The sequence below is a fragment of the Schistocerca cancellata genome, chromosome 1 (assembly GCF_023864275.1).
Source record: "Schistocerca cancellata isolate TAMUIC-IGC-003103 chromosome 1, iqSchCanc2.1, whole genome shotgun sequence".
Taxonomy (NCBI): Eukaryota; Metazoa; Arthropoda; class Insecta; order Orthoptera; family Acrididae; genus Schistocerca; species Schistocerca cancellata.
Window position 1 is genome coordinate 949,138,178 of NC_064626.1, and position 19,994 is coordinate 949,158,171.

The 19,994-nt window shown below is 38.1% G+C and overlaps 1 protein-coding gene across 1 annotated transcript in view; it reads right to left on the minus strand.

Moving 5' to 3' along the window:
• Window positions 1–2,000: 2,000 nt before the first annotated feature.
• The window catches only part of LOC126162754 (uncharacterized), a 57,989-nt gene continuing 39,995 nt past the window's right edge, over window positions 2,001–19,994 (minus strand). Inside the window, exon 3 of the mRNA XM_049919439.1 lies at window positions 2,001–2,472. Coding sequence (XP_049775396.1) covers window positions 2,371–2,472 — 102 coding nt within the window. The 3' untranslated portion in view covers window positions 2,001–2,370. The remainder of the gene's footprint in view (window positions 2,473–19,994) is intronic.

The window sequence follows — 19,994 nt, forward strand, 5'->3', positions numbered from 1 at the left end:
TACCCTCCACGCTGCCCTCCAATACCAAATTGGTGATCCCTTGATGCCTCAGAACATGTCCTACCAACCGATCCCCTCTTCTACTCAAGTTGTGCCACAAACTTCTCTTCTCCCCAATCCTATTCAGTACTTCCTCATTAGTTATGTGATCTACCCATCTAATCTTCAGCATTCTTCTGTAGCACCACATTTCGAAAGCTTCTATTCTCTTCTTGTCCAAACTATTTATCGTCCATGTTTCACTTCCATACATGGCTACACTCCATACAAATACTTTCAGAAACGACTTCCTGACACTTAAATCTAAACTCTATGTTAACAACTTTCTCTTCTTCAGAAATGCTTTCCTTGCCATTGCCAGTCTACATTTTATATCCTCTCTACTTCGACCATCATCAGTTATTTTGCTCCCCAAATAGCAAAACTCATTTACTACTTTAAGTGTCTCATTTCCTACTCTAATTTCCTCAGCATCACCTGACTTAATTCGACTACATTCCATTATCCTCGTTTTGCTTTTGTTGATGTTCATCTTGTACCCTCCTTTCAAGACACTATCCATTCCATTCAACTGCTCTTCCAAGTCCTTTGCTGTCTCTGACAGAATTACAATGTCATCGGCGAACCTCAATATTTTTATTTCTTCTCCATGGATTTTAATACCTACTCCGAATTTTTCTTTTGATTCCTTCACTGCTTGCTCAATATAGAGATTGAATAACATCGGGGAGAGGCTACAACCCTGTCTCACTCCCTTCCCAACCACTGCTTCCCTTTCATGTCCCTCGACTCTTATAACTGCCATCTGGTTTCTGTACAAATTGTAAATAGCTTTTCGCTCCTTGTATTTTACCTCTGCCACCTTCATAATTTGAAAGAGAGTATTCCAGTCAACATCGTCAAAAGCTTGCTCTAAGTCTACAAATGCTAGAAACGTAGGTTTGCCTTTCCTTAATCTAGCTTCTAAGATAAGTCGTAGGGTTAGTATTGCCTCATGTGTTCCGATCATTATGAGGCACAAACACTAGGTTAAATGGCAGAGTGAAAAGTTAGTGGTCTGGCTGGGATTCAATCATGTAGCTATTAGTTTTCAGACACACACTTTACTGCTATACCACAGATTTTCATCAAGCTTTGCTGCTCTGCGAAGTCGGAGTGGTTGTACCATTAAGTGATAATGGCAATGTTTTCACAGTTGCAGGGGATTTTAATTCATCACTGTTCAGTCACTTTCTATAAAATACTTACAAATTATATGCACTACTCTTCCTTGTAAATGAGTCTATTGGTCAAAACAAGATCAAAATCATTACAGTATTTCCAGAGATTAGCCTGAATATACAGACAGAAAACATGACAAGTGTATATAAAAAATTATTTTATTACTTAAATTTATATACAGTTATGGTTACTTTTCAAGATAATCACCATCATGATTTAGGCATTTGTCATACCTCTGGACAAGCTTTCCAAAATCCTCTAAATAAAATATTGCCACCTATGAATTTAGATGAGTCTTTAAGTTGTCTCAGTTAGAGACTGCTGTCATCCTAGCCACTTTTCTAGTTCAGGGAAAAGATGGAAGTCACTAGATGCTAGGCTGGAACTGCATGACAAGTGATCAGAAATGTCCCTCTGAAATTGCTCCTTGACCCTTTCATCATGCATAGGAGTATGGTCACCATTAAAACTTTTGACACCATTCACACACAGCACCACCACTCAAAGTTTTCTCCATATACTAAGCTCATGCTTTGATGAATTTATGCATCACTATTCTCTTCAGATTGCAGGCAATGAAAAATGCTTCACAATTGTCACTAGGTGGTAGAATCAACTGAGGTATATATATATCCTTTCATGGACAATGTCCTTATTCACATAACTTAACAGCTGTAAAACATAAGATGTACAGTAGTCTGTGAGGCAGGTGGTGAGCCATGACTGTGTAGTACAGGGAAGCAAAAGTATTACCTACCACAGGTGAGCAATGGCTTCATGTACTGGCCTGGAATCAGTTTAATTTGTCATGAAGTTTTTCATGTTTTGCTTCTTTTGAAACATATTGAAGATGCTCATTTATCACATCTGTCAATTAAAATATTTTCAGCCTCATGACATTACAGGTCCTCTTTACTGATCTGTTCGTGTTATTGTGTGTTCCTGTTTAGAATACAGAGCTCTATGTGAAGTAAAACTTATTTTCTTATGTCCTTGTATCAGTATTAAGATTAGTTACATCTGGACACATTTTGCCAAATATGAGTGACAACCTTATTCATTTATACAGTCAGGTTGCTGTTTCAACACTTTCCAAACATTGTAGAGATTCAAAGTCAGTCCAAATAGTTGCTATGTATACATTTCACTTCATCTCTCATTGGTGGTTCCTGAAGCAGTTATTGTAGTGTTCTGTTTTTCTTGCATTCGTAAACTTGCACTTCCAATGCAGGCTGTACAGAAGAGCAGCGCCTATGAGAGAAGACATTATAAGTTAGTAAACATCAGTTTCATATAAAAGACTGTAAGTTTCAAGATTCAAAGTGCTATTCTGTATTTATAACAGCAGAGGGCTTGATAATTTTAAATAGAAAAAAGTAGATCCTTTTAATGACACTTGATGTCTGAAACTTATCTATTCTACATCTTCTTAAAGATATTTTTATGTACCGTAACCATGTGTAGAAAGATTGGCAATAGAGAATAACACTGAAAGTGGCTTGAAAATATTAGTGCAACAAAATTATTTAGTTTATTTACCAGTAATTTCTAGCTAATTTGTGTCAGTAACACAAGTATAATAATCTCTTGAAATAGGAACAAAATTGATTTCAACAATCTACACTTGTCCTGTCTAAGCAGTATCAATTATACAGTGTCATCAAAAAATGCAAAACTTGGCTATTTACCACTTAATATTGGAATTATCTGAATTCTAGTTGACACATTCATGTTCCGTATACCCTATAAGATGAAAGGAGGCTCAAGGATATAGAATATGTTGAAATATGTGTTACCATTTGAAATCTAACAAGGTGGGATGCTTTGACAGCTCTCCTAACATAAATACTATTTATTTTTCTTTTCTTCTGAAATATCAAAAATTATTTTTCAAAATGTGCTTTTCAAAGGCTCCTTGAAGTCTTAATAGATTACTGACATTATGCTGTAAAAATAACAGGCCTTCTCATCAGCAAGCTACTCATTACAATAACTGTACATTAACTGAAAGTTATCTAGTGCAGTGTTATCTTGTTGATTTAAAAAACCTAACTACCTATCACCTTGCAGATCACAGGAACAGTGTCCATCTCAGCATTAAATTTACTATTTATTGTTGAGGTGGAGATAAATGGCAAGTTACCATTCTTGTTTCTGTTAGATGACCAAAAGGTGGGACTCAACTGGTCATGCAGTGTATACCAAACCAACCCACATCAATGAATGCCTGAATGCAGAAAAGCAATTTTGGACACAGAGAAATGATAAAGATGAAATATAGAAGTGCCTAGGGACTCCTGTTGGGTAGACTGGCTGCCAGGTGCAAGTCTTTTCCAGTTGACACCACTTCAGCAACTTGCACATCAACAAGGATGAAATGATGGTGAAGACAATACAGCACTCAGTCCCTGAGTGGGGAAAATCTCCAACCCAGCTGGGAATCAAACCTGGGCCCCTCAAATGACATTCTGCCATGCTGACCACTCAGCTGTGGATCTGGACAGAGCAATGACGATTTCTGATGACAAACATTTTTCTCTGTAACTTCAGCATTTGTGACTTAAGTTCAGGTAAATGGCTACAGAAAGGTAGACCCTGTGGACAGTTCCAGGTGTCTTGTGACTGAGTAGAAGTGATCAAGCCAGCAGCATTTATTCTGTACTATGGAGTAATGAGCAGTAAAATACAATGTGTGTTCTAGAATATGGACTGAGTTCCAGCCGACATCCAGGATCTACAATGTGTTATGCCTTATTAGAGATAATCTAGGTTTCTTAGTATCAGAAATCATGGTACTCACTGTGAAGGCAGGAGCACTTAAAGCAGTGAAACAATTTGTACTGTCATTTAGTTTTATGCTGAGAACATGCTCCACATAAAGCGAAGGAAGCTTCACAAGTTGGCATTAGGCGAACACTGCACACAGAATGCAGGGCAACCCAAAATGAATTTAATAATAACAAATGGCTACAACTATTTAACACATAGTGATGCATCAATAAGAATGACACAGAACATAAAAGGAAGTTCACTATTTTGATAATTGTGTAAGCACAGTGAACTGCAAGCCAGTAATGTCAGCACAAAAATTGTATGCTCAATTTTTATTCATTAAGCTAAGTTTTTCAACAAACATCTGCTTGGACATGCTTGAGCAATGGCTTATTCCACATCATTGTATGAATTGCATGAATTACATCTTTCACTAAGACAGAGCACCCCCACAATGGGGTAGGAAGGTTTGCATATTTTTAAGTCCACATCTCCCAAAATATTTTATCAGTCATGACAATGCTGTGTTTAGCTTTCAGTTATCTCAGTCTCTGAACTTGACACCCATAGCTTTCTTTTTATGGGGTTATGTGAAAGACCACTTGTAAGTGCCTCCTTTGCTATGTATATTTCCAGAAAAACTAAAAATGCAAGTTTTGAAGCAGTCACATCAGTGACCCCTTGCAAACTTCAGAATGTATGGCATGAATTGGACTGCAGCTTAGGTGTTGTCTGTGTGACCAAGTGGAGTCATAAATAGCACCTATAACGAATCTAAAAAACTGAACCATCTTTTACATTGTCTATAACTCTTATCTATTTATCACTATAATTGTAATCACTATATACATTTTGAATGTACAGTATGAAAAGATGAAGGTCTTAGACTATGCATATTCAGCTGGAATTTTGCTACAAAAGTTGCAGTTTTAACAAAGATCAGTTGCATAGATATTTTAAAGAAGATCAGCTGCATACACTCAGTAGCAGACGTATCAGGCTTTGGACAGCAAACAGAAAGAAAGATGGATGGTTCAGATATATAGGGAGGTAGGTTTCACAGTTTACAGTGTGACAAAGGCACTTCATACCATTTGAGATAACTCAGTAATTCAGTAAAACACAGATGCCAGTAGCTGTTCAACTTCCCTTCCTGTGCATCTGTTACTTCTGCCCTGCTCTGGAAGGTTACAGAGGTTGCTGCCTTCCATGTATAAGAGGAATTCTGTGACAGACCTGTAAGTCAGTAGTTTTGCTCCTGATGAGATTCACTGTAATAGCTGTTGAACCTTCGATGTTATCTGAAATGGCGTGGCTTGACGACAAAGAAGACTTTATTCACACACACCACTGTGAAAGACTCCATGGAATCAATGTTGCTACTTGTCATTCTGACAAAAGGAGTTTCCAGTCCTTGAATAAATAATGAGATAATATGTAAAGGAGCACAAAGAGAGCCTTTTCTTTAAGTTTTGAATCATTTGAAAATTCTTACTTTATGTCTTCTGACCTGCAGTGATGCAATTTAAGGTTACATTGAATTTGGGGTCATTACATTTTTAAGCACCTTGTTAAAGATGTTTTTCCAAACTCTGCAGGCCAAGAGAAGTTCTAGAGATATTGTCTTGTCTTTTAATATGGCTGTGTAAGTCTAATTTAATTTTACATGAACTGTTGTTGTTGTTAGTCAAGCACAGCATTTATATTTAAATGACCTGAAAAGAAAGTGTAAAAATACCAAAATCTTTGAAGATGTCTGACAAATGTACATAGTTCTCTACTTCACAAGATACATTCCTTGTACATTTCTGGAGAATAATTAATTTTGGAGATTAGGGCCACATAATGCAAATGCAGTTTGTGTCCTGTAGTGGCTATACATTGTTAAGTGTGAATATATTTGAAGTTCATGTGAATGTATTATATTACCCTTTGGATGATGAAATACAGAAAATTATCCAAAAAGTGGAGAAGAGTAACATAAGGTATCATGCCAGGCCCTATTCTCTTTGTCATGTATGTTAATGACTTGTTCAACAGTGTCAACTCTCCATCAGTTGTCTGCTGACAGCACATCCATTTAATTGAAAACTATGAAGCAGAAACAATCTCTGACTGCATCATTAACATGCTCAATAGCATTCTACACTCCTGGAAATGGAAAAAAGAACACATTGACACCGGTGTGTCAGACTCACCATACTAGCTCCGGACACTGCGAGAGGGCTGTACAAGCAATGATCACACGCACGGCACAGCGGACACACCAGGAACCGCGGTGTTGGCCGTCGAATGGCGCTAGCTGCGCAGCATTTGTGCACCGCCGCCATCAGTGTCAGCCAGTTTGCCGTGGCATACAGAGCTCCATCGCAGTCTTTAACACTGGTAGCATGCCGCGACAGCGTGGACGTGAACCGTATGTGCAGTTGACGGACTTTGAGCGAGGGCGTATAGTGGGCATGCGGGAGGCCGGGTGGACGTACCGCCGAATTGCTCAACACGTGGGGCGTGAGGTCTCCACAGTACATCGATGTTGTCGCCAGTGGTCGGCGGAAGGTGCACGTGCCTGTCGACCTGGGACCGGACCGCAGCAATGCACGGATGCACGCCAAGACCGTAGGATCCTACGCAGTGGCGTAGGGGACTGCACCGCCACTTCCCAGCAAATTAGGGACACTGTTGCTCCTGGGGTATCGGCGAGGACCATTCGCAACCGTCTCCATGAAGCTGGGCTATGGTCCCGCACACCGTTAGGCCGTCTTCCACTCACGCCCCAACATCGTGCAGCCCGCCTCCAGTGGTGTCGCAACAGGCGTGAATGGAGGGACGAATGGAGACGTGTCGTCTTCAGCGATGAGAGTCGCTTCTGCCTTGGTGCCAATGATGGTCGTATGCGTGTTTGGTGCTGTGCAGTTGAGCGCCACAATCAGGACTGCATACGACCGAGGCACACAGGGCCAACACCCGGCATCATGGTGTGGGGAGTGATCTCCTACACTGGCCGTACACCACTGGTGATCGTCGAGGGGACACTGAATACTGCACGGTACATCCAAACCGTCATCGAACCCATCGTTCTACCATTCCTAGACCGGCAAGGGAACTTGCTGTTCCAACAGGACAATGCACATCCGCATGTATCCCGTGCCACCCAACGTGCTCTAGAAGGTGTAAGTCAACTACCCTGGCCAGCAAGATCTCCGGATCTGTCCCCCATTGAGCATGTTTGGGACTGGATGAAGCGTCATCTCACGTGGTCTGCACGTCCAGCACGAACGCTGGTCCAACTGAGGCACCAGGTGGAAATGGCATGGCAAGCCGTTCCACAGGACTACATCCTGCATCTCTACAATCGTCTCCATGGGAGAATAGCAGCCTGCATTGCTGCGAAAGGTGGATATACACTGTACTAGTGCCGACATTGTGCATGCTCTGTTGCCTGTGTCTATGTGCCTGTGGTTCTGTCAGTGTGATCATGTGATGTATCTGACCCCAGGAATGTGTCAATAAAGTTTCCCCTTCCTGGGACAATGAATTCACGGTGTTCTTATTTCAATTTCCAGGAGTGTAGTTTGCTGTCAGAAGTGTGTTGACTCTGAATATTTCAAAAGCACATAGGCCTCTACATAACGCAGGTTTCAAAAATCAAAATACTAGGAAAAGAAAATAAGGATTTAGAAGAATTAATATTTGTCAAATTTCCGGGACTAAATTTAGATCAGAATTTAAAATGAAATTTTCATTTCACAATATATGAAGTAAATTATGTAGCTTTGCATTTTCAGTGTAACTATTGTACAGTTCCACTGATATGGATGTATGGATAATTGTATATCACATTCATGCTGAATCAAATAAGGTATGACATTTTTTGAGAAAGGTCTAGTAATATATTGTGTATACTAAAGCACCAGATAAAATGTATCACATAGATTTGTGCTCCATATCCAAGGACCGTATCTTGAAAATATGTACTGTTAACAGTTCCTTATTTATAAATCTATAAGGTAATCGTTATATATATATATATATATATATATAAACAATGTTTGTGTGTCTATCGACCTGCCAGTGCTTTTGTTTGGTAAGTCACATCATCTTTGTTTTCCCACGTGGGACAAATATATTTAAAAACAAAGATGATGTGACTAACCAAACGAAAGCGCTGGCAGGTCAATAGACACACAAACATTGTGTCCTTTGAGAACGGCAAGAGTTACCTCAAAATGTAATAATACATCATACGCAAATGAAAATAAGCAAAGCAGACTACTCCCAATACTGTTCAAATACGAGCATTGGAACTTAAATAGTGGCAACTGTTTATTCATGACCAATACAAAAGAGTTACATGTTTGGAGCTGTTGCTGTCCTTTAAAGTAGTCACCATTGTTTTGTAGAACCATGTTGACAGCGATGTGGAAGGCATAGTATACCATTAGCAGAGCCTGTTCTCCTGATGGTGCGAATGAAGCGATCTAAAGTTATGGTGATTCTCATGTACGACTGTGATGGTGTTATCCTAACACATACATTTCTCTACAGCAGACTGTCAATGCACAGTAGTACCGTTCATTTTTGGAGAATAACCTTCAACCAGCTTTGTGAAAGAAGCGGCGACACTTTCTGCGCAGAACCATCATTTTGCACGACAGTGCATGGGCACATACAGCACAAGCTGTGGCTGCTTTGTTCAGTGAATTGGACTGGAAGGTACTGTACCATCCACCATACTGCCCAGGCCAAAGTCCTTGTGACTGTGATTTGGTCCCAGAGATGAAGGAACCATTTCATGGAATTCACTTCGGAACTGTTCGAGAGATTTGACAGGCAGTAGACTGCTCCATTCGCACCATCAACACAACAGGCTCTGATAATGGTATATTACATCTTCCACATTGCTGGCAATGGGTTCTTCACAATGCTGGCTGCTACTCTGAAGGACAGTAACAGGTGCAAACATGTAACTCTTTTGTATCTGTTGTGAATAAATCATTACCACTATTTAAGTTCTAACCCTCGCATTAAAAATGGCAGCACTAAGTCTTTGAATGAGATCCTGAATGTGGGTGTTCCATGACAGTTTACTATCTATCTGAACACCTAGAAATTTGAACTGTTCAGTTTCACTAATCATATGCCCATTGTGTGAAATTAAAATTGCAGGTTTTGTTGAATTGTGTATTAGAGCAGTAAAAACTGAGCCTTACTGTGATTTAGCATTAGTTTATTTTCTAGAAATGATGAACTTATGTCACTAACTGCAATATTTGAAACAGTGCCAACATCGTACACAACATACTTTACTACCACAGTAATGTCATCAGCAAAAGCAGAAATATTTTAGAATCACCTCTAATACTAGAGAACATGTCATTTATATACATAAGGAACAGGAGTGGCCCCCACACTGATCCCTGGGGCACCCCCCATTTAACCATGTCCCACTCAGACCCCATATCATATACATTCTCAACACTTTTGCTGTTTGTTGTTAAAGCACAAGGTGAATCAATTGTGGGCTACTCCCGGTATTCCATAATGATAGAACTTCTGGAGCAATATTTTGTGATCAACACAATCAAATGCCTTAGGTAAATCAAAAAAAGATGTCTAGCATTCAAAACCTTTTGTTTGATCCATCCAGTACCTCACAGAGAAAAGACAATATAGCATTTCAGTTGTTTAACCACTTCTAAAACTAAACTGTACATTTGATAGCAAATTATGTGAAACTTTATGATCAATTATCCACACATACAAAGCCTCTTCAATAACTTTAGCACACAAATGGCATAGAAACAGATCTAAAATTGTCTTCATCATCCATGTCTCTCTTTTTATAAACTAGCTTTACTACTGAGTACTTCAAATGTTGAGGAAACTGACCACTCTTAAAGAAAAAATTACAAATATGGCTGAGTACAGGTCTAACATGTGAAGCATAGTACTTTAATATTCTCCTAGTCACTCCATCATGTTCATGAGAATCCTTAGTCTTCAGTGATTCTTTAATATTCTCCTAGTCACTCCATCATGTTCATGAGAATCCTTAGTCTTCAGTGATTTAATTATTGACTCAGTCTCCCCCTTGTCAGTATCACAGAGGAGTATTTCAAACACATATCTTGGAAAGGCATTCTTCATGAGAGTTACATGATTCCATGTAGAGTTTTTATTTAATTCACCAGAAAAGCTCAGAAAGCGATTGTTAAATACTGTACATATAACTGACTCATCAGAAATATTTTTACTATGAACAGACTTTATATCATTGACCTTGAGCTGCTGACCAGATGCTTCCTTCACAGCTGACCATATATATGGTTTTAATTTTATTTAGCTATTATATTAGCATACCATATACTCTTTGCCTTCCTAATAACATTTTTAAGCAGCTTACAATACTGTTTGTAATGGCCTACTGTAGCTCGATTATGACTACTTCTAACATTTTGATATAATTCCCTCTTTGTTCTAAATGATATCCTTATCCCACTAGTCAGCCACCCAGTCTGCCTTTTAGTGCTAGTATCCTGTTTAGAATGTTCTAATGAAAAGCAGCTTTCAAAGAATATGAGAAATGTTTTGAGGAAAGCATTATATTTCTCATCTGTGTTATTGGCACTATAAATGTCCCGCCACTCTTGTTCCTTAATGAGGTTTAAAAAAGTCTCTGTTGCCAATGGATTATCTTTGCTACATAGTTTTTAATTATATGTAACATTTATTTGAGTGCAAAAACCTTTTAATGTTAAAATTTGTGTAGTATTGTCTGAAAGATCATCACCCTTTTACTAACAGAATCCAAATCTAGAATTGAAGAATGAATAAAAATATTATCTATGGCTGTGCTATTGATCCCCTGCACCCTGCTTGGAAAAAAAAAAAACATTTCATATATATAGTTCTTAGATGCGTGGCCACTCACACCACTCAGCAAAGGACTCCTTGAAAACCAGCCAGCTAATCTGTATCATGGTAAAGGAAGCCTCTGAATTGTCAGATTATGTAAGTGGTGCTCCAATATATCAAATATATATATGATCTGCATCAGATCATTTGAATTTAGGCGATCTTCCAACAATCTTTTTCTTGCTGAATCATGTACAAAATTAACATTGAAGTCACCAAATCTAACTAATTTTTGGTACTTTCTGTAAAGCGCACTGAGAACCCTCTCTAGCTTGAGCAGAAATGCTCTGAAGCAGTAGCGGTTGCGGTGAAAAGCACAAGAGCATGTGATCACCCTAACTTTCAAGACCTTGCAGATTTATTGGTTACTTTTCTTTTAATGTTGTTAAACTTAATATAGATGCTGAAATCTGAAAGATACAGCACTTAAATCTAGCACACCACTGCTCCTCTAGACTCTGTGAAACTTGGCATCAAGGTCATGAGTACGTGTACAGTTGTACACATTTTAAGGAGCTTTTGTGCATGTGCATCTCAAGTGACATAATGCCTGTATTTTCTAAATACATACGGATTTGATAAACAATGTGCACAAATCAACTAGAAGGTTACATCAGTACACTGAAACAGACTTTTATCCCTGTTAAGTCAGCATAAATCATGCTAGATGATAGCACACTCCTCAGATACACTAATTCGCTCACTATATAGTAAAATTAGATCAGATGTCAGTATGTGTTAAAATTGTACTGGCAATAAACCTATTTTGTGGGCTTGTAGATGATTTATTGTATATTAAGTTATGAATTTCATCATATAGTAATCCATTTGAGGCACAGAGAATCATAAGAGCCTTAAGTACATCACTATCGACTGTGAGATTTATTCAAACTTCTGAAATCTGTTGTTCTCATGGTGAGCCAGGTTTATCTTTATGGTAGGTCCACATTGTACATACGAAAATTCACAAAAAGCCATATCACTGGTTTCTCTGATACTCACTTAAATGTGGGATTAATGGCAGTCTGCTTTAGGTCCTTATGGATCTCAGTGCCTCATTTGTACTCCAATCAAGTGACCATGATGGTAGACATTACAAGTTGAGTTTAATCATTTCCACAAATGACAGTTTGTGTCTGGAGGTGGTTGTTTACTGTGCAGGAACTGCCTTTCATGTGCAATGTAAACATGAACTATCTTGAGTCTATTTTAAATGCTAACAGAAAAGTAAAATTGTGAGGAAGGGTTGTGAGCCTTGCTTGGGGGGCTCAGTCAGTAGAGCACATGCCCACAAAAGGGCGTGGGTCTCGAGTTTGAATCTCAGTCTGGCACATAGTTTTAATATACCAGGAATTTTCATATCAGTGCACACTCTCCTGCAGAGTGAAAATCTGATTCTGGGAACAAAAAAGTAAACCTCCAGGAAAAGTTAGCCACAAAGGAACTAGGATCTCTAAGAAGAGATCCTTTGATTGAGGAGTGACGAAATCAAATAAGCAAGACTACAAGTGAACATTTAACAATGAAGTGTACAGTTACCACAAGTTGTTTGGGTGCAGAATAAGAAAATCTGATTTTCAGCCCAGCCGTAAATTTGTGAACAAATACAACTGTTAGAGATCTTGTATATTTGTCCAAAAAAAAAGTGGAAAAGCACAAAAACTCCCACCTACACAAAAGTCCTCAACAGGCAGTTGTGAAAACTTACAAATTATTCTGTTATTGCCCTAAACTGTTTTTAATTGTGTACAAAACAACAAAAACCCAGAAGAAGAATTGTTTCTTTCAGATAAGTTATGCATCTTATTATTATTATTATTATTATTACTGTTGTTATTATATTTTGACTAAAGTTCAGTCTTGATCACATCATTTATGTTTTAATGATATAGGTAACTGGTTTCGGTTCTTTTTACAAAACCATCATCAGACCCATGGCTCCCTTAGGATGGTAGGCGGAGCTCTCCTCGCTGCTATGCAATCAGTTGATGCTCTCACTGTAAAAAGATTTTTCCTCAAACCACTTACATATAATGTATCATTTGTGGAATGAGGTTCCAATACACCATTTACTAGTGCATTTAACCCTTAATTCATGATATGAATCCACACTGAAAAAGATCATCAGCCGATTAGCCTTAAACAATATGAAGATGACATCTGTTCTTTTGGACATGTCTGAAAGAAAAGATGCCATCTTCATATCATATAAGGCTAACTGGCTGACGATTTTCTTCAGTGGAGATGCACACAATTTGCCTGAACTCTTATGGGACTCGGTGGATTGTCTGACGGGAGTAATGGGTATAATGGCAGGGGCACTACGAATGTAGTGTGTGGACTATAAGTTGACAATGTGGGTCTGACAGGGAGTGTGCCAGTGATAAATCCCTGCAGTCACACTATCCTCTGTGCCCTCGGTGGCTCAGATGGATAGAGGTCTGCCATGTAAGCAGGAGATCCCGGGTTCGAGTCCCTGTCGGGGCACACATTTTCAACTGACCCCGTTAATGTATATCAATGTCCATCAGCAGCTGATGGTATTGATTTAATTGTAATTTCATTCTTAATTCATGAGGTGTGGTCTCTTAGATCACGTAAAAATTTTCAAACTTGCTCTCCAAGGCCAATAGTGGTGGAATGCTTCTATACTCCCCCTACCATCCTGAAAATGCCAAGCCTGCAGTGTTTTGTTGTCAGTTGCATTATTGCCTCCTGTTTTTATTGTTGTCACATGTTATTCATAGGTGTTGGAGTCTCCTAGACCACACCTTGTGAACTATGTACCTATTTTCTTAAGTACTGTACTATGTAGCCGAAAATGTGCTGGCACGAATGTGTGATTTTTAACTTTCCTGAGTTTGATGAACTTGTTAGTGAGTCTATGGAGGATGGTGCCAGCGATATGGATCAAGAAATAAACAAAAAAGGTGATGGTTTTAAATTAGTCAGTGATCACAGTTCTGCTATCAAACAAGAGTATCATTCAGAGGAAGAACTTAAGGAAAGTTGTGATGGGAATCTGTCTGTTTCTTCAATGAAATACTTAAAGTGTGTGTTAAAATTAAATGTGTTCTGAGTGGTGATAAAAATGTAGTTCCCAGCAATGAATGTCAATTTGACATACTTTCTTTTTGTACCTATAACGTGGAATTGTTATGCGCAAATGTGTGTGTATGTTGTCTATTTTTGATGAATGCCTTGTTAGCCAATAGCTCACTTTCTGACACTGTTTTTGTTGTGCCTATCTTCAACTCAGCATCTTTGCTATATGATGAATAGCAACTATCCTTTTGATAATATTGTTTCATTCCATCCTGGATTTTCCATTGCTTGATTTTTTCTTTAGTTATTTTGTGGTATTCTCAATTTTTCATGCAAAATGCAAAACAATATTCTGTAACACTCATAAACAGTAAAATGCTGCAGGCATTTAGTGCAATAAAATAAACTAGAAGGATTTAAACAACACTTAAATAATTATAAAAATAAATGTTATATAGCATAAATTAAAAATTTCAAATGATTTTTGCCTTAAATCTCAGTTTAAACAAAGAGTGCAATAAAATATTTAGTGTAATAAAATAAACTAGAAGCCTTTAAATAACACTTAAATAATTGTAAAAATAAATGTTATATAGCATAAATTAAATATTTCAAATGATTTTTGCCTTAAATATCAGTTTAAAGAAAGAGGTCCCAGAGACCCCACCTCATATGTTTCAGAAAAGTCACCTCATGAGTTAAGTGTTAACTTGACTGATCCAATACCTTCAGCATAGACAACTGAATTATCTTCCATTAGAACAAGAAATTCAAACTGTTACAGTGGTTTAAATACTGAAAACCATTCTGTGTGTGAAGACATGTGTTTTGATGAAGCCCTATCAGCTGTTCAAACATTAACATAATTAGTAGTCAAATCACTTGTAATTTCCACACTTAGAACTTGGTGTTCATGTTCACAGATATCTCTTCACAATTTAAACAATATTTTACTGCACTCAGCCCTATAATGACATTCTTGTAACAGTAACAGGTCTCAGCATCCTTCTTCTTCACAAAATTTTTGTTTAAATTACATACTGAAACTTGCCACTACTTATCATCTACAACTGTGTATGTGTTAAGCTCATGTTTGCAGATTAATTTTAATTGCAGTCTCACATTTCATATAGAAATATCTTCTTCTCAGTCCAAGGATAATGTACATGGAACAGTTGCACTGTGGGGTATATTCATGTCCACCTAATGGTTTGAAGTCAAGCACATGCTCTTGATAACTGGGAACTGAACAGATAACCTGTCATTCAAATATTACTGGACCTAGCTACACATTCGCCAGAGTAGTAATAATTTACAGAATAAAAATGATCTTCATTAATGAACTAAGCAGTGTTCTGCAGAACTATGTTTAAATGTGGGGAGTCACCATAGAGCTTATTAGTTTTAATCCTATTAGTTGTTGTATGCCTCTATCTTCCTGTGCCCCATGATGTAGCCCAACCAGTCAGTTATGGAGTAGCCTGCGTTTCATTGAATTATCTAAACTATGGTCTGAATTAACAATTTTCAGATACGTACAGCTTTGAAGAAGCAGACATCTTATTAATACTTACAAACATACTGTAACAAACCATAATCTGTTAAGTGTTTTTTGGTGTATATATTTTTATCAGGAAAGAACATTATACTGGACATTTGTTTGACTGTAGCTCTAAACAAAATTAAGTGCCTGAAACAAAAAGCTCTCTTGCAGACAACACCTTTTCTAAGTAATCTATAAAAAATGCAATAACATAATAATAAGTGACAATGGAAAATTGCTGAGTGACCCAAAGGAAGTGTGTGAGAGATTGATAGGCCAGTTTAGTAAGATGAGTAGCAAGGATGTGATTGACCTATTTACATCTACATCTACATCTACATCCATACTCCGCAAGCCACCTGACAGTGTGTGGCGGAGGGTACCTTCAGTACCTCTATCGGTTCCCCCTTCTATTCCAGTCTCGTATTGTTCGTGGAAAGAAGGATTGTCGGTATGCCTCTGTGTGGGCTCTAATCTCTCTGATTTTATCCTCATGGTCTCTTCGCGAGATATACGTAGGAGGGAGCAATATACTGCTTGACTCTTCGGTGAAGGTATGTTCTCGAAACTTTGACAAAAGCCCGTACCGAGCTACTGAGCGTCTCTCCTGCAGAGTCTTCCACTGGAGTTTATCTATCATCTCCGTAATGCTTTCGCGATTACTAAATGATCCTGTAATGAAGCGCGCTGCTCTCCGTTGGATCTTCTCTATGTCTTGTATCAACCCTATCTGGTACGGATCCCACACTGCTGAGCAGTATTCAAGCAGTGGGCGAACAAGCGTACTGTAACCTACTTCCTTTGTTTTCGGATTTCATTTCCTTAGGATTCTTCCAATGAATCTCAGTCTGGCATCTGCTTTACCGACAATCAACATTATATGATCATTCCATTTTAAATCACTCCTAATGCGTACTCCCAGATAATTTATGGTATTAACTGCTTCCAGTTGCTGACCTGCTATTTTGTAGCTAAATGATAAAGGATCTATCTTTCTGTGTATTCACAGCACATTACACTTGTCTACATTGAGATTCAGTTGCCATTCCCTGCACCATGCGTCAATTCGCTGCAGATCCTCCTGCATTTCAGTACAATTTTCCATTGTTACAACCTCTCGATACACCACAGCATCATCTGCAAAAAGCCTCAGTGAACTTCCGATGTCATCCACCAGGTCATTTATGTATATTGTGAATAGCAACGGTCCTATGACACTCCCCTGCGGCACACCTGAAATCACTCTTACTTCGGAAGACTTCTCTCCATTGAGAATAACATGCTGCGTCCTGTTATCTAGGAACTCCTCAATCCAATCACACAATTGGTCTGATAGTCCATATGCTCTTACTTTGTTCATTAAACGACTGTGGGGAACTGTATCGAACGCCTTGCGGAAGTCAAGAAACACGGCATCTACCTGTGAACCCGTGTCTATGGCCCTCTGAGTCTCGTGGACAAATAGCGCAAGCTGGGTTTCACATGACCATCTTTTTCGAAACCCATGCTGATTCCTACAGAGTAGATTTCTAGTCTCCAGAAAAGTCATTATACTCGAACACAATACGTGCTCCAAAATTCTACAACTGATCGACGTTAGAGATATAGGTCTATAGTTCTGCACATCTGTTCGACGTCCCTTCTTGAAAACGGGGATGACCTGTGCCCTTTTCCAATCCTTTGGAATGCTACGCTCTTCTAGAGACCTACGGTACACCGCTGCAAGAAGGGGGGCAAGTTCCTTCGCGTACTCCGTGTAAAATTGAACTGGTATCCCATCAGGTCCAGAGGCCTTTCCTCTTTTGAGCGATTTTAATTGTTTCTCTATCCCTCTGTCGTCTATTTCGATATCTACCATTTTGTCATCTGTGCGACAATCTAGAGAAGGAACTACAGTGCAATCTTCCTCTGCGAAACAACTTTGGAAAAAGACATTTAGTATTTCGGCCTTTAGTCTGTCATCCTCTGTTTCAGTACCATTTTGGTCACAGAGTGTCTGGACATTTTGTTTTGATCCACCTACCGCTTTGACATAAGACCAAAATTTCTTAGGATTTTCTGCCAAGTCAGTACATAGAACTTTACTTTCGAATTCATTGAACGCCTCTCGCATAGCTCTCTTCACACTACATTTCGCTTCGCGTAATTTTTGTTTGTCTGCAAGGCTTTGGCTATGTTTATGTTTGCTGTGAAGTTCCCTTTGCTTCCGCAGCAGTTTTCTAACTCGGTTGTTGTACCACGGTGGCTCTTTTCCATCTCTTACGATCTTGCTTGGCACATACTCATCTAACGCATATTGTACGATGGTTTTGAACTTTGTCCACTGATCCTCAACACTATCAGTACTTGAGACAAAACTTTTGTGTTGAGCCAACAGGTACTCTGAAATCTGCTTTTTGTCACTTTTTCTAAACAGAAAAATCTTCCTACCCTTTTTAATATTCCTATTTACGGCTGAAATCATCGATGCTGTAATCGCTTTATGATCGCTGATTCCCTGTTCTGCGTTAACTTTTTCAAATAGTTCGGGTCTGTTTGTCACCAGAAGGTCTAATATGTTATCGCCACGAGTTGGTTCTCTGTTTAACTGCTCAAGGTAGTTTTCAGATAAAGCACTTAAAAAAATTTCACTCGATTCAAAGGTACTAAATCCCAGTAATCTCAATAATTCATTCTTCCTGAAATGTGTTACAGAATTGGAAATCCTGAAAATTATTTCCAACTTAAAAGCAAATACATCCAGTGGCTGGGATGATATCTCAGCAACATTTCTGAAAGAATGCAGTAATGAATTAATAAAGCCACTACAATATTTAATAATCTGCTCTTTCAGTCAGGGGTCATTTGCTGACCTGTTAAAAGTCACTAAAATAAGACTTGTGCATAAAAAGGGAATGAGTATAGATATACAAAATTATGGGTCTATTTCATTGACATCAATACTTAGTAAGCTGTTGGAAAGGCTACTTCTTGATCAACTTGTATCATTTTTCTGTTAGTACAATCTATTAAAAAACTGTCAGCATGGTTTCAGGAAGGGCTGGTCTTAGATTAGATTAGATTAGATTTACTTTCATTCCAATTGATCTGTAGTGAGGAGGTCCTCCAGGATGTGGAACATGTCAGAAAAACAACAATACATGACAAATATTTACAACTAAAACAAATAAGATAATGTACCATTCCACAGGTCCCAAGTGGAATGATCGTCATTTTTTAATGAACACTAAGAGTCATTTTACAAATACTAATGCACTGAATTTAAAATAAAAAAGTTGTTTATTTATTTATAAGGTAATAAACATGTAATACAACTACTGTAACACTTATTTACAATGAACACATTACTGCACTGAAATGGTGCAGAAGTTAGATTATACTTACACACACACACACACACACACACACACACACACACACACACACAGACAGACACACAAATTTTCAGTGAACACATTACTGCACTGAAATTGTGCAGAAGTTATGTTGTACCAACAAATCAGTTGGTTTTACTAAGAAATTCATCAATGGAGTAGAAGGAGTTTGCCACCAATAAATCCTTTAGGCTTCTCTTAAACTGAATTTCATTGGTTGTTAAGCTTTTTATGGCTGCTGGCAAGTTATTGAAAATGTGTGTTCCTGAATAATGCACACCTTTTTGTACAAGACTAAGTGACTTTAAATCCTTGTGAAGATTATTCTTATTTCTAGTATTGATTCCATGAATTGAGCTGTTGGTTTGAAAAAGTGATATATTTTTAATGACAAATTTCATTAAGGAATAAATATATTGGGAAGCTGTAGTTAGTATCCCTAGTTCCCTAAACAGGCTTCTGCAGGATGTTCTTGAGTTCACACCACATATAATTCTTACTGCACGTTTTTGTGCCCGGAAAACTTTAGCTTGGCTTGATGAATTACCCCAAAAAATAATCCCATATGACATTATGGAATGAAAGTAAGCATAGTATGCCAGCTTTTTCATTTTTATATCCCCTATGTCTGACAAAATTCGCATTGCAAACAGAGATTTGTTAAGACGCTTCAGCAGCTGTAACTACATTTTTTCAAGTGGTGTTGAATAAACTTGATGATGGAAGAGAAGTTATTGGCACCTTTTTAGACCTATCCAAGGCTTTTGACTCTGTAAATCATTCTGTTCTACTAGATAAATTAGCAACTTATGAAGTCAGAGTAGTAGCATTAGATTTGTTAAGATCCTACCCTCCTGACAGGAGACAATGTGTAAAGCTGTAGTACACAACTGGGAGACATACACAAACAGTAAAATCATCTTATAAAATTCTTAATTGTGGACTCTGTCAGGGAAGCATTATTGGGCCTTTTTTGTATACTGTGTACATCAATGATATAATAATTCCACAAAATTCAAACCTAGTAAATTATGCTGATGATACCTCCTTCATAAGTTGGGGTTCTATAAAACAGTTATCAGTGCAAAATAATGCAGTGAACGTCAGTCTCACCACAGAATATC